The 16,899-nt window shown below is 53.8% G+C and overlaps 2 protein-coding genes and 1 long non-coding RNA gene across 15 annotated transcripts; 1 reads left to right on the top strand and 2 right to left on the bottom strand.

The window, feature by feature from the left end:
- Positions 1 to 3,677: 3,677 nt before the first annotated feature.
- CLP1 (cleavage factor polyribonucleotide kinase subunit 1) lies at positions 3,678 to 12,381 on the bottom strand. Of its 11 annotated transcripts, none has more exons than XM_086341824.1 (4): positions 6,746 to 6,950; positions 6,261 to 6,393; positions 5,347 to 5,994; positions 3,678 to 4,741 (listed from the first exon to the last, which is right to left on the bottom strand). In XM_086341824.1, exons 3-4 carry the CDS (start codon positions 5,950 to 5,952, stop codon positions 4,070 to 4,072), a joined length of 1,278 nt encoding a protein of 425 aa, XP_086197950.1. In that variant the 5' UTR covers positions 5,953 to 5,994; positions 6,261 to 6,393; positions 6,746 to 6,950; the 3' UTR covers positions 3,678 to 4,069. The 11 variants fall into 11 exon arrangements, with proteins under 11 accessions (XP_086197950.1, XP_086197954.1, XP_086197952.1 ...); XM_086341828.1 differs by having other exon boundaries at positions 5,347 to 5,974; XM_086341826.1 differs by having other exon boundaries at positions 6,817 to 6,950.
- On the bottom strand, positions 7,000 to 7,653 carry LOC147358779 (uncharacterized). Its single transcript, XR_015142443.1, has 3 exons — positions 7,517 to 7,653; positions 7,153 to 7,260; positions 7,000 to 7,029 (listed from the first exon to the last, which is right to left on the bottom strand). It is a non-coding gene; the product is annotated as an uncharacterized LOC147358779 (long non-coding RNA).
- Positions 11,624 to 16,311, top strand: YPEL4 (yippee like 4). 3 transcript variants are annotated; one of them, XM_086341837.1, is made up of 5 exons: positions 11,624 to 11,882; positions 14,142 to 14,466; positions 14,653 to 14,696; positions 15,033 to 15,141; positions 15,293 to 16,311. In XM_086341837.1, exons 2-5 carry the CDS (start codon positions 14,326 to 14,328, stop codon positions 15,380 to 15,382), a joined length of 384 nt encoding a protein of 127 aa, XP_086197963.1. In that variant the 5' UTR covers positions 11,624 to 11,882; positions 14,142 to 14,325; the 3' UTR covers positions 15,383 to 16,311. The 3 variants fall into 3 exon arrangements, with proteins under 3 accessions (XP_086197963.1, XP_086197964.1, XP_086197965.1); XM_086341838.1 differs by having other exon boundaries at positions 11,652 to 11,882; positions 15,299 to 16,311; XM_086341839.1 differs by lacking the exon at positions 15,033 to 15,141 and having other exon boundaries at positions 11,654 to 11,882; positions 15,299 to 15,378.
- Positions 16,312 to 16,899: the final 588 nt, after the last annotated feature.

Genomic DNA, 16,899 nt, shown 5'->3' with positions numbered 1-16,899 from the left:
AATTCTCCAGGCAAGAATACTGGAGTGAGTAAGCCCTTCCCTTCTCCAGGGGATCTTCCTGACCCAGGAATCAAACCGAGGTCTCCCACATTGCAGGCACATTCTTTACCATCTGAGCCACCAGAGATATGTGTATATGTGTAACTCAATCACTTTGCTGTACACCTGAAACTCAGTTCAGTTCAGTTCAGTCTCTCAGTCATGTTAGACACTGCCCCAATGGATGGCAGCACACCAGGCCTCCCTGTCCATCACCAACTCCCGGAGTCCACCCAAACCCATGTCCATTGAGTCGGTGATGCCATCCAACCATTTCATCCTCTGTCGTCCCCTTCTCCTCCTGCCCTCAATCTTTCCCAGCATCAGGGTCTTTTCCAATGAATCAGTTCTTCACATCAGGTGGCCAGAGTATTGGAGTTTCAGCTTCAGCATCAGTCCTTCCAATGAACACCCAGGACTGATCTCCTTTAGGATGGACTGGTTGGGCCTCGCTTAATTGCCTTAGTGTTTCGCTGTAGCACAGGGGCTGGACGACCCCACGCCTAACCTTGGGCAGTCCGGAAATACAGGCCAAAGGAAGGAAAAGGTTCTCCAGAAGGTGCTGCCCATGGCAAGCTGCTGGCCAGTTCTGCCTAGATCTCAGCACCATGGTTTGCCCTATTTAGTCCTACACAGCTGTGAACCCAAGAGCAAGGCCCAGTGTTCTCTCCTGATTTAGCTCAAGGCCATTTTCTGCTCTGGCTATTACATAATAGTCTTTCAAAAAAGTGTTCCACCAGCCAGTTCTCTGAAGCCAAGGTTTCTCACCTGTGAAGTGTGATTCTAAATCCTGCTGTCTGTCCTCGGCTTTGGTGTCACATGTTGCTGCTTTAACTGCTCTGATGTTTAGAAGCTGAGCGGCAAGGGAAGGAGAAGGCCTGCCTTCTGTTTTCTGAGGTCTAGCCTAGTTCCTTTTCTGGCATGGCATGTGTCAACAGGCTGTAGTTCATTCTGGCTAAAGGCTTCATCTACCATTTCTTGCAGCACACTGGAGAGTTCTCTTAATGACTGTGTACTTTTTAAAAATGCAAAGTTTTTAAACTTTCTACCTTAGGGTAGGTAAAGTTAAGGTGTTATTAGAGATAAAATATTTTCCTATTTGTAAAACAGCTTAATTTGTTTCCTTAGGGAAAGATAAAATTTCATTTATCTGTATTTTTCTTGGGTTTGTTGTCATTATTTTTTGGCTGTGTGGCACACCTTGCAGAATTCTGGTTCCCCAGTCAGGGACTGGGCCTGTGCCCCCTGCACTGGAAGTACAGGGTCTTGACCACTGAACGGTCAGGGAAGTCCCTTTTCTTGGACTTTTAAGACTTCATTTCTCCAAGTTCACAAATTAGGCATTTTCCTTTTCCCACTTTCAACAGTCTAAGAACCTATAAATTGTTTTGTCTCTTGGCTAGACAGTGCTAAATGGGAATGAGCATTGGACAGTCCACTGACCAGCCACATACACTGAACTCCCCTAGGACACTGGATTACTGAACACCAAGCTCTTAGCTGGATGAGTACTGACAGTGGCATAAACTATCCCAGGGTTTAGAGAGAGATTCCATTTTCTTTTCCAATTTTCCTTAGAATTGTGCAAGATATTTCCTGGAAAGGATGTTTAATAGAACACAAGATTTAAATTGATAGCCACTTCTGAAAAGTATTGCAAAATCTAGACTAAAACAATGAGATATCCAGACCACCAAACTTCACATAAATTACTTTGCTATGTATGTCAAGTAATACCTCATAGTTTCTCCTGGTGTAGTTTATCGGTATTTTCAAAGTATCTGTACTTTTTTATCCTCTCTCCCAAAGTTTCCTCAACCTCAGATCCAATCTAGATGCCCAAGTAAAAAATGTGGGTATCATTTTTGATATCCACAATCATATCACCTTTGATTCCACGTGCTTTTCCGTACCACCCCCATCAGCAAGTCCTGTCAGGTTTACCTCTGAAATCTCCCGAGGCAATCTACTCAACTCTCTCTGCTGCCCTCTTCTGAATCATTAATTCTCACGCTGACCCTACCTCAAAAGTCCAACTTGTGTTCTTGCTTCTTTTCTTGCCTCTATAATCCATTTTCTGCCCAGCAGAAATCTTTTCAATGTAAATTAAAACATGCCATTCCTGTGTTCAACCACCTGCAATGGTATGAATTTTTGTGCCCCGCCTCCCCGCAATTATGTTGAAATCCCCAATATTAGATGAAACCTTTGAAAGATGCTTAGATCATGAATGTAGACCTTCATGAATGGGATTAGTGCTTTTATAAACAAGGCTCCAGAGAGTTCCCTGCCCCTCTCACTCTGTGAGGACACAGTTGAAGCAGGTAATCTGCAACTTGGAAGAGAGCCCTTGGCAGAATGTGACTATGCTTGGTTCCTTGATTTTGGCCTTTCCAGCCTTCAGAAATCTGACCATTTTCAGATGTTTGTAAGCTACCCAGTCCGTGTTTTTGTTGTTGTTCAGTCCCTAAATCATGTCTGATTCTCACAATCCCATGGACTGCAGCACACCAGGCTCCTCTGTCCTTGACTATCTCCCAAGAGTATGCTCAATTTCATGTCCATTGAGTGAGTGGGGAGGTGATGGTATCTGACCATCTCATCCTCTGCCACCCTCTTCTTCCTTTTCCTTCAATGTTTTCCAGCATCAGGGTCCTTCCAATGAGTCAACTCTTCGCATCAGATGGCCAAAGTATTGGAGCTTCTTACCTCTCTCCCATCGTTTCCCACTCTTCTTGGATTACAAAAGCCCTACACTATCTGGTCTTTGCTGCCTCCCACCCCGGCCTGAGTTTTTCCCTCTCCCCTTGATTTGCTATGTCACTCCCACCATGCTGGCCTTTCCCTTCATCCAACACACTCAGCTTGCTCCTTTTAGGGTTTTACACTGCTTCCTCCACCAGGAAGATTCTGTCCCAATTGCACACAGCCATTCAGGTCTTAACTCAAAACGTGTGCTCAGAAGAGGCCTTTCCTGACCACCTGATTTAAAAAGCCTCCGGGCCGCCCCACCTCCTATGGCCCAATCTTAAGCCTCTCTGCACAGCACCTCACTTTTTATGTTTACTGTAAGCTCTGCAAGACTCTGTCCATCTCATTCCCCCATCTAGAAAGGTCCCTGTCACACAGTAGGTGCATGATAAAAATTTGTGAAAAGAATCAATGGATAAGGTCATCATGATACTTATTCAATAATACAAGTCCAAACTAGGGAAACCAATTGTTTGCAAGAGATCAAAGAGATGGGCTGTCCCGGCTTATCACCTGGAAGCTCAAATGTATTTTTTGACTTGGGATCTGATTCCAATTAAACAGACAACAGGACAGAGAGCAGAGAGCTGTAGCTGAGAGAAAACGAGCTATCTCTGGATAATATCCAATCTGAAATCTCACCCCAAGTTTACCACCATCTGTTTAGTTCCTTATATTAAACCCATCACTGACAACAGATTTAGGATCTATTCACCCAAGTGCAGAGGAAAAGGAAACCCATCATAAATATTCACCTGCTTAGCTCACAGGTGGGCTCTTGGCTTTCTTCTTCTCTAGGCATTCAGTAATACATCATTCCAATAATATTTCTACAATGCTTAGGGGGAAAAAACCCAAGCTTTAAAAAATGATACCAACTCCTGTGCTATGGCAAAAATATTTATTAAAATAGTTTTTTCTTTTTTTCCAAGTATGAACTTTATTGGGAGGAGTCCTTTGAATTCACTCTTTGCGGACAAATGAGATAACAAGTAGTATATGCAGAAGATAAAATGGTAATAAATGAGTCCACGTGGTAGCACAGTGAAAGAAAGGGGGCTTCTCTGATGGCACCTTCGGTGACCTAAGAAACCTTTGGCTCACAACTGAAGAGTTAGGTGACCACCACCTGTTTTTACGAGGTAGAACGCATGCTTTCTGGTAGTCCACCATTCACCCAGCAGCCTGGCCGCAAGAGGTGCTCATCCCTCAGCCCGTATGCCCTTGGTGATGGCCGGAAGGCCTCCAGGCCCCAGGCAGCAAGGCTGCCTGCGGATCGCTACTTAAGATCCATGAACCGGATATCCATGATGAGAAGGAAGTTCTTGGGCAGCGGGCGGGGGGCCGGAGAGAGAACGGTGAACACCTGGTGCTCCAGGTCCACACTGGTCACCACGATGAAGCCCGCCACGCTGGTCTCGGAGAGGTTCTCCTCCGTGCCCTCCGCCGTGCTGACGCTCAGCAGGTGGTGCACCATATCTCGGCCGGGGGTGACAGGCACCAGCTTGAGCTGATTGTCTTCCTGAGACATGCCCAGAGGCAGGCAAGAGTCTGGGATGGTGGGTGCCCCGACTTTGTAGATTTTCACATCTGAAAATTTGACGTTGAAGGCATGGGGATAGAAACAGCCCCGGAACCCATAGAAATACTCACGGATGCGCTCATCCCGGCATTCCCGCCGGAAGTCCTTGGAGCGCTCCACCACACCCCCTGACTTGGGGAGCAGCACCGTGCGGACGAAGTGAGGCAGGTCCCGTTTCAGTTCGTTGTACAGCCGTTCTTGATCCAGAACCACAACGACATCCACCTCAAAGGCTGAGGCTGCATGGACCAGGGCCTGGTAACCAGAGCCCTTGACCCAGCCACAGGTGTTAATGACACAGCCGCTCACCGAGGCCCTGCGGTTCACTTCACACCTCTGGTTGAACACATCGGCTAAACGAGATGTAATCTGCAGAAGAAAGGGTCCACGTGAGGGAGAAAAGGCACAAAACGAACCCTCGGCCACACGATCCTTCCTTAGCCTAAGTGGTATCAGGTTCAAGAAAAAGGACATTCCTGATGGCGGTGGTTTTAACCACATAACATGGAGTTAGTTTTCATTTTATGTTGTTTTTTCTGTCTCTGGTATTTCATGTCCCAAGTTGAAATGTAATAAATTACTTAAGAATGAAGTGAAGTCGCTCAGTCGTGTCTCACTCTTTGCGACCCCATGGACTGTAGCCTGCCAGCTTCCTCCGTCCATGGGATTCTCCAGGCAAGAGTACTGGAGTGGGTTGCCATGCCCTCCACCAGGGGATCTTCTCAACCCAGGGACTGAACCCAGACCTCCCTCATTGTAGGCAGACGCCTTACCGTCTGAGCCACCAGGGAAGAATAGGACCTACTTAAGAATAGGTCCCTAGAAATGTTTAACCATCTGAGGTTGAACTATTTTTGAAACTGTCTTTTCCAAAACCCATCACCCTGGAAGTGATGGCCACTGAGAGGGGGCAGAGAGTTTTACCTGGCAAACGCCGGCCCCCTCCCTCCAACCGCCTTGCCCTGGGCTCTGACCTTATTATAAAGCTTGATGTTGGTGCCAGGCGTGGTGGAGCCGAAGTGGTACACCAGCGGGGCCTGGATGGAGAACCCCTCCTCAACGTCCGCTGGCCGCTCAATGTACAGGGCCCCCATGGTGCCGGGGATGGACACAGAGCCCTGGCCCACATCCAGCTCCACGTACGTGGGCCGGCGGCCCAAACGCACCGCGTAGTTGAGCAGCAGACGGCACACGGTGGACTTGCCCACGTCCGTGGGGCCCACGACCATCACCCGGGGGCCTCGCTCCTCCTCCTTCTCTGCCTGCCTCCGCATCTGCTCCAAGGCCGTATGCGTGTTGAGATAAAGCAACATCGGGGTATCCTTGGAGACGTAAGCCACCTCGGTGCGGCCACTGAGCTGCAGCGAACAGCCGTGCCAAGTGAAGACAGCCACCTTGGCGCCGGCATCAAAGGTGAACTTCTTGTTTCGGGTCAGCTCTGTGCCGAAGATTTCTGCCATGCCAGCCAGCAGCTCCAACTGAACTGACTGCGACGCCTCCACCTCAAAGCGAAGCTCTGTCTCCCGCTCCAGTTCAAATTTAGTTGTTGGCTTCTTGTCATCATTGGCCTCCTCTCCCATCTTTCCTGTGTGGCTGCTTTGTCTGGAACGCCAAAATCAGATCTAAACAGAAGTTAGGACTCGGTTCAAAATCCTCCAGAGGATGTTTCTCCTTTGCTTTATTCTTCCCCCTTATCTCTCATCACCACCTGTCCCACTATATATCTGATTACTGTCTATCTACCCTTACTAGAAGGTAAGGGTTGGGCATTTTGGTTTGGTGCTGTAACTCCAGTACCTAAAATAGAGCTTGACAACCAAAAGGCACCTCTGTAAAAACACCGAGTGGATAACTAACTCAGACGTCGGCGGAAAAAAAAGATACCTACATACTGACAGACTTGATTACAGCACGTTTGTTGCTCCCTTCATCACTATCACTCTTTCGGGTACTCCAGACTTGAAAAAGCTACAGATGCCCAGTCCCTAATCCTTGGGTCAACAAAAAAGGGAGTCAGCAATCTGGAGGCAGAGAGAGAATACCGAGTTGGGACTCAGAAGCAAACAGCATCAAGGAAACCGTTCAGCAACCACCAGCAGTGTCTTTTTCACTTAGCTCCTCTCAACCTTTTCCTCCGCTGTCAACTGGAGGCGCTTACAGTTCCCCACACAAAGTTCTGTTCTGGGGATTAACCGGGATGGTCGGAGGGAAAGAAAAAATTTAGTAAACTAGAAAGCGCCGAGGAACAGCAAAGAATTATCTCCGATCTAGATCGCAGCTCCAGGTCTAGCATTCGTCCCAGCCTCCCCAGGCACCGAAATCTGCGCAGGCTCTAAGCAGGCGGCGGCTGCGATCCTGAACTTACTACCTCACCTGTACAGCCACGAGCTCAAACCTCGAAACCAAGAAGACAGGACACAAGCCCAGAAGAGAGACGGGCTCACCGAGATCCACGCCGAAAACAAGCATTTCCACACTTGCGCAGTGGGGAAGGAGCGGCCGCGCGGGGCCCCCTGGGAGATGTAGTTGTACCAGAGCTGTCGCGAGCGGTCGCGCTCTCGCCGCCGCTCGGCCCTCTGGGACTTGTAGTCAATTTTTTTTTTTTACCGTGACGTCAAAGGTGGGCGGGGCGGCTGCCGTCTTTGTTCGTCAAGCAGCTGGGGAAGGAAGCAGGAGGCGGGGTGGTTACGCCCCCGTGCGCGGCGGGGACTGGCAGCTGAGGGGACGGCGGCCGCTGAGGCGCGGTGGCTGTGGGCCCTCTCCCCGTCGCTCCTGCTCACCTGCGGCCCGAGAAGGGGAAGGGAGGCGGGCAGGGGAGGGGGCTCACCATGTAGGCCCCACAGCCGCCTGGAAGCGGGGCGCGGAGCCCTGTGTGGATACGAGGAGACCTAGGGATAGAGAGAGGTCAGCCAAGCAGCTCATCAGAGACTAACTGGACTGCCATCCCCGTCCTGACACAGCGTTTGACCCCTGGAGAGCATTACAGAGCATTTTACTTAAATAAGAGAATAAAAAATAAATTTCTTCCAGTTACTCTGCAAGGCAGTCATTACCCAACAACCCCTCTCCTGTTAAGCGGAGAGCTTTGCTGGGGACTCTTTCCCTCCCCAAATCTCTGACGGTTATACAAGGGCAATCATTCACCCCACAAGCAACAGGTTGGGCCACATCTATACGTTCAGACGGTAAAGGTAAAGCATCTCTGCAAGGTGGGAGACCCGGGTTCGATCCCTAGGTCGGGAAGATCCCCTGGAGACGGGAAAGGCTACCCACTCCAGTATTCTGGCCTGGAGAATTCCATGGACAGAGGAGCCTGGAGGGCTTCAGTCCATGGGGTCACAAGAGTTGGACACGACTGAGCGACTTCACTTTCACTTTATACACTTCTGATGCGTTTGGACTTGGGAATATTCTTTGCCACTTGCTTGCTGTGTGACTTTGGGTAAATCACAGGCTTAGACCCAGGTGTTGTTTGGGTTTTTTTGACTGTATAATAGAGATAACAATTTATCTTCAAGTTGTTTTGAAGCATGAATAGGATAATGCATGCTGCTGCTTCTAAGTTGCTTCAGTCGTGTCCGACTCTGTGCGACCCCATAGGCGACAGCCCACCAGGCTCCCCCGTCCCTGGGATTCTCCAGGCAAGAATACTGGAGTGGGTTGCCATTTCGTTCTCCAAGGATAATGCATATAAAGCACTAAACCCAATGCCTGTAACAGAAAACATCGGATGTGAGCTCTTAAGGCTTTATTATAGATTGAGGATGAGAGCTATAATGAAGCCGTCTGTTTGTAGTTTACATTTTTCAAAGCCCTTTCAGGTGTCCTCTTTCACAGCCACCTGTAAAGTCAGCTTTATTAAATTTCAGGTGAGAGAGGAGACTAAGACAGGTGGAGGGATTTGCCCAAGCTAGTATTCAAACCCTGGAGAAGGCAATGGTACCCCACTCCAGTACTCTTGCCTGGAAAATCCCATGGATGGAGGAGCCTGGTGGGCTGCAGTCCATGGGGTCGCTAAGAGTCGGACATGACTGAGCGACTTCACTTTCACGCATTGGAGAAGGAAATGGCAACCCACTCCAGTGTTCTTGCCTGGAGAATCCCAGGGACGGGGGAGCCTGGTGGGCTACGGTCTATGGGGTCGCACAGAGTCGGACATGACTGAAGCAACTTAGCAGCAGTAGCAGCAGTATTCAAACCCAAGATTTTGGAGTATGAGTTCAGTTATTACATAGTGAATGCATAGTACTAGATGCCACATCGTGCTCTATGGGCTTTAAGGGTATAAATCCATTTAATCCTCACAAGAATCCTGTGAAGGACACGCTGTAACTGTCATCCGTTCATTAGAGATCAATACTTTCTTCAGTCCAGCTCACAGAGTTAATCCGGGTGGAAAAGCCTAGGAAGATTTTCTGGGTTGCCTTTTTCCAGCTGGCCCCACCTTAGCCCTCACTTTCTAAGACTGCCATCCTTACTTCTCACGTTTCTCTCTTGGATGCGTGTGTGTGGTGTGCTGAGCCGCTTCAGTCCTGTCTGACTCTTTGCAACTCTATGGACGGTAGCCCGCCAGGCCCCTCTGTCCATGGAATTCTCCAGGCAAGAATACTGCAATAGGTTGCCACGCCCTCCTTCAGGGGATCTTCCCAACCCAGGGATCAAACCCACATCATGGTTCTTTACCACGAGTACCACCTGGGAAGCCCGTCTGTCTCCGATGGTTTGCTTTAATTATTTAATGCACTCACCGTGCAGGTATTAGTTCTCCTATGAACTACCAGGTATCCTCTAATTGCTCACCATTCTGCAAAAATCCAGTTCTAGGGCTTCCCTTGTGGCTGGTAAAGAATCCGTCTGCAATGCAGGAGACCTGGGTTCAATCCCTGAGTTGAGAAGATCCCCTGGAGAAGGGAACGGCTACCTACTTCAGTATTCTGGCCTAGAAAATTCCATGGACTGTATAGTCCATGGATTGCAATGAGTTGGACATGACTGAGCAACTTTCACACACACAGAAAAAGAGTCCAGTTCTAGTCTTTCATTTGCAAAATCCTCTATGAGCTCATCCTCTCCTGTTCACACGCAGTCCACTTCCCAGATCTGTTTCTTTGCCTCCACATTCTCTCCCTTGAGGCAGTTTCTCCCAGTTATTTAAAGTCATCATTCTTTTTTCTGTTTCTTTCATTTTCCTTGGCCATGCCACGCAGTTCCCCAACCAGGGATAGAACCCATGTCCCCTGCCTTGGGAGTGTGGCGTTTTAACCACTGGACCGCCAGGTAAGTCCCAAGGTCATCTTAATTTGGATATTAAATAGCCATCTCAAGCTGAGTTTAGGGAGAAAAAACCCCTCCCCCTCCTTTAGGGCCTGCTCTCCATTTTGCTTCTTAAACACAGAAAGGCTCAGGGTGCAACATTGAAAGCATCTGTGCTTGCCCACACTCTTTCCTCACGTTCAGTCTTTCACCAAGCACTCCTCTCCTCTCCACCCCACCCTCAGATAACACTGCCCTCACATGCCTTTTTCATTCTCCTCTCCAGCTAAATTCGTGATCATCTTCCTGAGTTCATTTAATTTTTTGCTTCTACACTTTCAAACCTTGCCCTAAAAAACTATTCACTTTCCTTTTTCACACTTCCTTCTATTTTCCTCAACAAATTCTTCCTCCACTTACATTTCCTTCCTCATCTGCTGTCCAGATGAGAACATTTCCCTCTTCTTTCTTTACTCAGTGCCACCTGTCAATTCCAAACCTCTGGTAACATCACTCAAGATACCGACTTTGTGTTTTCAGAATCTACCTTAAACTGAAGGATATTCTCGGATGGTTTGCTTTAATTAATTCATTCACTGTGTTGTGTATTAGTTCTCCAGTGAACTACCAGGTATCCTGAAGAAATATTCAGAATTCCTTTCACTTTTCATACCCAGTTAGCATTGCCTCCCATTAACCTCATTTCCCTACCTTAACTTTTCACTCCCCCCTTTACTTGTGAAAAAGTACTTTTTCTGAACGTTCACCTCGGTTAGAAATCTAGGTTTTTACCTTAGAGGGTATGTTCTGTGTCTACATACTTCAGCAACTTGCAGAGGGCAAAAGTTTATGAGAAATATTTTGGCTCACATGAAGTATAACTGGAAACTGACAGAAAAACAGCACGAAAGATGTTAAGTTCTTCATAAGACACAAATTTGGCATGTGCCTCTTGAGCTATCAGAATTTAAGAATAACTCCACGCGGGGTTGAGGGGTATTCAAGTTGAGAACACTGTTTTGAAATGCCAGTAACTACTGTTTACTAGCTGCCTATCAGGTGCCAAGCTTTTTTTTTTTTTTTAGATGTTTACATATTATCTCACTTTACTTCACATGTCCCTGTGGTAAACATCAGCTTCATTTAGCAGAAGGAGAAAACAGGGGCACACAAGTTATCAGTAACTGGCCCAGTGGTTCCTGGTAAGTGTATTGGCAGAGCTGCGATTCCAACTCACGTCTCTTCCGAGACCAAAGCCAGACACTTGGACAACGTCTGAAGATATCTGCAACTCAACTACTGTTTTCTGAGCATCTTCTGTAGGCAAAGCTCTGCACTTGGCATTGCAGTCCTGGGATGCAGAGAGGAGTTTCCTTTTTCCCTCAAAGTTTAGAGCCCAGCAGAGAATCTTATGTAACATGGGTGTCTCCGTGCGTGAAGCACAGTTCATTTGGAAGTAGTCGATAAGAGGTTTGCCTGTCAGAGGTCATTTTTGGTTTGTGACTCCTTCGGCGGCGGGTGGAGGGGGGGGCGGTGTACTGAACCGGAGGCTTTGAGGCTTGGAAGCGCCTGGTACAAGCTTGGGGGCGTCCCATGCCATCCGTGACCATTAAAATGGCTTGCTTTCCCCCGCGTCAGCATCAGAGCTGAAATGGGAAATGTAGCATCTTGACTGAGCGCACGGTGGGTCCTGACTGTGCATCCGGCTCTCAGCCTCTCGTCTTTGGTCCAGCCCCGCCACCCGTACCGCGGGCTCCATCCTTGCCCAGCCCTGTCCTCCCCCCAGCTTCTGGCGGTCTCCTTGGCCACGGGGCCCTCCTCCGCAGCACCCCGGCTCCCCTCCCTGCCCGCCCCTGGCTCGCCCCCCCGCCCCCCGGGCATCGCTGCCCCAGCCCCAGCCCTCGACGCCTGCCCGCTGCCTGCCTCCCAGCCCGCCTCCTGTGTCTCCCAGCCCCGCTCTGACGTGGGAGGTGAGGGGGGTGGGGGCCCGGATGACTCACAGTGTTATGATGCAGTCCCACAACACACAGCTACATTCACCCACAGACCGGGGTACCGGCGGGAGGCCGCCTCTGGCCGCCCCCCCGCCCCCCGCAGCTGGGCCAGTTTGGCAGCCCGGGTCTGGAGCCCCTCACCACCACCCTCCCCGCCCCCCGCCCCTTCCCCACTGAAGGAGCGGAAGGAGCCGCGAAGAGAGCGCAAAGAGATTGAGAGAGAGAGGGGGAGATAGACGGAGATCTCTGGAGCCGGCCTCAAGGTGAGGGGGCAGCCCTTCTCCAAGCACACCTTTCCCCGTCTGTGCGTCTCCCCCTCGGGCTGCGCGTGGCTTTCCTCCCTCGCCAAAGCATTTTCCATCCACCCTTTGTCCTCCCTTCCCCCTCCCCGCCTCATCCCTCTGCGAGCTCTTCCCGGCAACTTTGGCCGCAGCCTCAGGCACCCCTGTTTGATCAAGCAGCCCTGTTTATATTGTTTGGCCGCTGGGGTGCAGACCCCCCCCCCCCCCCGCCACCAAGCCCGCCCCGGGAGCCTGCTGCGCGGCTCATCACTGGGACCGTACCGTACCGAGGATGCCAGGCCTTCGGGGGGGCTCGCGGCCTCCGAGCAGATGCGAGCATCCATTGTGAGCAGGTGTCCCCCTCCCTTTTTCCCTTTTCCTTTTTTTCCCCCCTAAGAGGCACGGGATTCGCACCTGGCTCCGCCAGCCTCCGCCTCTGCCGTCAGCGCCGCTTGCTCAGCAACCCCTCCCTCCCACCCCCTCCCCGCGCCTCCCACGGTCCAGCCGCGGCTCACTCGGGGGGCCGTCAGCACCCCGGCGCGCTTCTGCCCCCGTCATTGGCTCCCCTTGCTTCTCCCGGTCATCTGAGATGGGGAGAGAAGTGACCCCGACGCACCCTGCCCCCGCTCCCCCGAGAGGGGCTCTCTGTGCAGCCTCCCCTGGGCGGGATGGGGAAGCAGGGAAGACAGGCGGGGTGAGGCTGGGGGTCCTTGCCCCCTCCCCGGGCCCCGGGAAAGTGGAGGCGGGGGGGGAGGGGCGCCAGGTGGAGCTTGCCGCCGGGAACTCACTGGCGGGCAAAGTTGAAGGCAGACGTGTCCAGCGGAGGCTGGCCGGTGTTCTGCTGGTGAGGACCCCAATGTCACCCTGAACTCAGCCCAGGGTGCTCTTCCTGAGTCCCACCAGGGGCCGAGGGCCTGAAACGGCCGATGCCCTCTGCCGGGAGGCTTTGCAGAGAGCCGACCTGGCGGCCCCAGGCAATGCTGGAACAGCTGGGGTGCTGGTGGTCCCCGCGGAGGGCAGGACGGAGCCTGCGCACCCCGGCTCCTCTGCCTACTGTTGCCAGGGCACCCGGCTGGCATCCCCGAAACAGACCGGCGCTAAGCCACACAGAGCCGGCCAGCAGGCTCCACCGAGGAGCGGGCCGAGGCTCCCTGGCTTATCAGGGCCGGCAGAGGACACCTCCCGCCTTATCCCTGCCTCCAGCACCCGCGGCCACTGTGGGGCTGAAGCCTGCGAATCCTCCTCAAGATTCTTAATCAGAACCAGGCAATTCTTTTTATCTCGCGTCACCCAGAGTCCCTGCCCCTGGGAGAAGGGGGAAAGAAACATCCTGTACCTTGTGCCCCCAAACCACGGGGCTGTGACGCTGCCCATCATGAGACACCGCACCCGCGCTGCCAACACGGCCCGGGACCGCCGGCCTCTCTGACACCGGCCCTACTTGCCATTGGCCCCCAGCGGTCAGACGCGCCCAAAGGGAAGATCATTTCTCTCCTATGCTGGGTGCTTCACTGAGAGCCAAGGCAACAGTCCTAGAGGGCAGTAGAGAGAGACAGACGAGCTCAGAAGCTGAGAAGACAAGCCCAGTGATGCTCCCGGGCCAGAATGAGCGAACCCAAGCGCAGGGCCGGGCAGCAGCCCCGTCCGAGGCCTTCGGTCCCAGCAGAGACGTCCATCAGGCTCTGGGCCCCCGCCCCCCGATAGGACTGGAGTGTGCCTGTCTGCCTACCTGCCCGCGCTCCTTCCCTTTCTCATCACGCTCCTCGCACCCACACAAATCGTGTGCTGGGGCCAATTACCTTGCAAACCGAGGTCACGGGAAGGAAGGACCGGCACGCACCCCCAACTTTTTCAAGGCTTTGAGCCCCAGAGACACAGAGCCTACCAGCGCACGTGGGACGCATCCTCACAAAAGGATGGAAAAGCGAGGGAGGAAGGAGCATTTGCCAGTGACGCGGCTCCCATGGCAGCGGGCCGCTCCCAGTGGAAAATGGTGGAGGCTGGCTCTGGCCCCAGGAGGGCGAGACACCGCCTCCCGGGCTGAGACCCCCCCCCCATCCGCTGCGGGGCCGGCCGGAGCAGACGGTCAGTCCGGGTGGCAGATGCAGTGTGAGCGCGCGCGCGGAGCGGGGCTGCTGCGGATGGGTAAAGCAGGAGAGGAAGTGATCGCAGGCGCCCCGGCTCTTCCGTGCCCCCGGCAGGGCCCCCCGGCTTTCCTGGTGACCCTGCCCTCCTTCCCAGGTGACCTCCATTTCTGCCTGGCTCACGTCTGGGGGGGCCCTGGCCCGGCAGCCCCCCCGCACCGCTCCCGTCCTGAAACACGGCTCTAGCCAACCTGCTCCGCTGCTTCACCTGCGACCGTCTGTGCGGGGGCTGCACGGCGCCTGCGCCCCCCGCCCGCCAGGGCATCGTCCTCCAGCCCGTCATGCCCAGCTGCGACCCTGGCCCGGCCCCCGCCTGCCTCCCCGCCAAGACCTTCCGCAGCTACCTGCCTCGCTGCCACCGCACCTACAGCTGCGTCCACTGCCGCGCACACCTGGCCAAACACGACGAGCTCATCTCCAAGGTAACGCCCCTCCATCACTCCCACCCCCACCCTCGCCCCCCGCATCAGATTCCTCCAAACATCACCCGGGGATGACACCACGAAGCCTGGCCTCCCTCCACCATGCCCCCGCGGGGGGTTCAGGGAGCGCGTGACCCCCGGGGTCAAGGGTTCCCCGCAGTCACCGCCCGCCCTGTGTCTCCGCAGTCCTTCCAGGGGAGCCATGGCCGAGCCTACCTGTTTAACTCCGTGTGAGTCTACCCCTCTCCCTTGTGCGTGTGTGCCGGTGTGGGTGAATAGCTTTCCTCTCTGAAGAGAGGGGCTGAGCCGCCCGAGGGGGGTGCCCTGCGCCCTCTGGGTTTGCCTCTCCTTTGGCGGAAGCCCGGTCTGTTGCTTTTGTGGGGAGCCCGGGAGAACTGGGGTGCCAGGCGCTAGACAGCAAGGGGTGGGGTGCTGGAGGCAGGGCTCTCAGCTGGGTGGGTTGCGCTCTCTCCAGAGGCTTGGCCTTCTGGGCTGTTTTGGGGGTGCGCTGACGGAGTGACACACCGCCCCCTCCCCCCCACGTGCTGGGTCCTCCGGTCTCCCAGGGTCAACGTGGGGTGCGGGCCAGCTGAACAGCGCCTCCTGCTCACGGGGCTGCACTCGGTAGCTGATATTTTCTGCGAGAGCTGCAAAACCACCCTGGGCTGGAAATATGTAAGTACTGGGGGGGAGGGCCACCCGTCAGGTGTCTGCCTGACCCAGAGGGAGGCGGGAGCTAGGAGTGGGGGGACCGGGTAGGGGGCGGGCTTACGCCGGCGGCGGTAGGCGGGCCCGTCAGCCCACATTGCCGGCCTCCCCCCGCCAGGAGCAGGCTTTTGAGACGAGCCAGAAGTACAAGGAGGGGAAGTACATCATTGAAATGTCGCACATGGTGAAGGACAACGGCTGGGACTGAGGGCTTCCGGCGGCCTCTGCCCTCCCGACGCATGCCCCACCCTCCCACACCTGCCCCCGCCCGGCCTCGCGTCCATACCAGCATGAGCACTGCCCCACCCCTGGGGGGGACCCTGCTCCCGCCGTCCCTCCCCCCGCCGCCACCCCATCACGCCCAGGCCCCCCTGGAATGGGGGTCTGCGGTACCCCAGGGGTGTTGAAGGTTCAGGCGTGGGCAGCAGTCAGGGAGAGGCAGAAACGGAGGGGAAAGGGGTGGCGTGGGGACTTGTCGCCCCCAAGGTTCTGAAAACCGAGGGGCTGGCGGGGCAGAGACGCAGGCTTAGAGGACCCTCGGGAGGAAGCCGTGTTTGCTCCACCTCTGCGAGCGAACAGAGGACCAACCTCGAGTCTTGGCACTGGGAGATCCTAGGCCACAGAATAGCAGGTGAGAAAAGGCTCGAAGTGGAGTGAAATGCTGACCTCAGACGCCGGGAGGTACCGGAGTCTCTTAAGGGTGACGTTTCCCACCCCCCCATTTGCAGCAGCCAGGATTCGTGGGGTGGGGGGCGGGCGGAAGAAAAAAAAAGTCCGGAGTCCCAGGCCCTGGGAGATCATCAAAGCATCCCAGGGGTTTGCATTTTACTCCACTTGGCAGTTTACCTTGGCACTGAAGAGGCACTTTCAGTATCTGACCTTTGCCATGGGGTGGGGTCGGGGGAGGTCCCCCCTGAACAGCCCCACCCGCGGCTGGCAGTCTCCAGAGCGAGCAGGGTTGGTGGGCGTCCTCTGGGCCGGCTACTGCTCCCTGGGACCGAGGCCCTCAGAGGGAAGGTGGGGGATCAGTGCCATGAGGCTAGGCGTCCTCGCGGCTGCCACCAGCGAACGAAACTTTTGTATGATATATAAAGTGTTCGGGTCTATTTTTAATAAAAAGGGGAAAGCAACACGTGAGGCACTCGGTCCTCTGACTTTTCTTGGCAGGTACCATAGATCGTCCCATGCACACCCCTGCCCCAGGCCTGCCCCTCCTCCTCTGTTGTTTAGCAGCTAAGTCAACTCTTTTGCAATGCCATGGACTGCAGCCTGCCAGGCTCCTCCGTCCATGGGGTTCTCCAGGCAAGAATACTGGAGTGGGTTGCCATTTCCTTCTCCAGGGGATCTTCGGGAACCAGGGATCAAACACAGATCTCCTGCATTGCAGGCAGATTCTTTACCATCTGAGCCACCTGGGAAGGCCGCCCTTCTACCCCTAGGGGGCAGCAATTGCTCTGTCTATGGCAAGACACCAGGGGATGGAGATTCAGGTGAGGTTTTGCTTCTGAGATGGTTTGTTGTTGTTGTTGAGATTCCAGCGGGAGCATCCTTAACAGCTTCTGTCTTTTGGAGCCCTTGACAAGGAATCCACTTTTGCCAAGTTTGAAGAGATTCATTCCAGAACAAGAGCTTTCTTGGGTCCCATTGCCTTTCAGCCTGGTTCTGGAATCTTTTGGTCAGCTCATGGCTCCTCTTAAAGCTAAAAGGAAAATCGATCAGCCAAGG

The sequence above is a fragment of the Bos grunniens genome, chromosome 15 (assembly GCF_055505025.1).
Source record: "Bos grunniens cultivar Pamir isolate PY7600 chromosome 15, Bosgru_T2T1.0, whole genome shotgun sequence".
Classification (NCBI taxonomy): Eukaryota; Metazoa; Chordata; class Mammalia; order Artiodactyla; family Bovidae; genus Bos; species Bos grunniens.
Note: the sequence above shows the minus strand (reverse complement) of the source record. Positions and strands in the feature narration are given on the sequence as shown.

What these genes read in the sequence shown, in the direction of transcription:
- YPEL4 (XM_086341837.1), top strand. Translation starts at nt 14,326, where the DNA reads ATGCCCAGCTGCGACCCTGGCCCGGCCCCCGCCTGCCTCCCCGCCAAG. An exon ending in ACGACGAGCTCATCTCCAAG is followed by an intron (nt 14,467 to 14,652) that starts GTAACGCCCCTC and finishes GTGTCTCCGCAG; the next exon opens with TCCTTCCAGGGGAGCCATGG. An exon ending in GCCTACCTGTTTAACTCCGT is followed by an intron (nt 14,697 to 15,032) that starts GTGAGTCTACCC and finishes CCGGTCTCCCAG; the next exon opens with GGTCAACGTGGGGTGCGGGC.
- CLP1 (XM_086341832.1), bottom strand. Translation starts at nt 6,665, where the DNA reads ATGCTAGACCTGGAGCTGCGATCTAGATCGGAGATAATTCTTTGCTGT. An exon ending in CTTTGCTGTTCCTCGGCGCT is followed by an intron (nt 5,975 to 6,606) that starts TTCTAGTTTACT and finishes TTGGCGTTCCAG; the next exon opens with ACAAAGCAGCCACACAGGAA. An exon ending in ACATCAAGCTTTATAATAAG is followed by an intron (nt 4,742 to 5,346) that starts GTCAGAGCCCAG and finishes TTTCTTCTGCAG; the next exon opens with ATTACATCTCGTTTAGCCGA.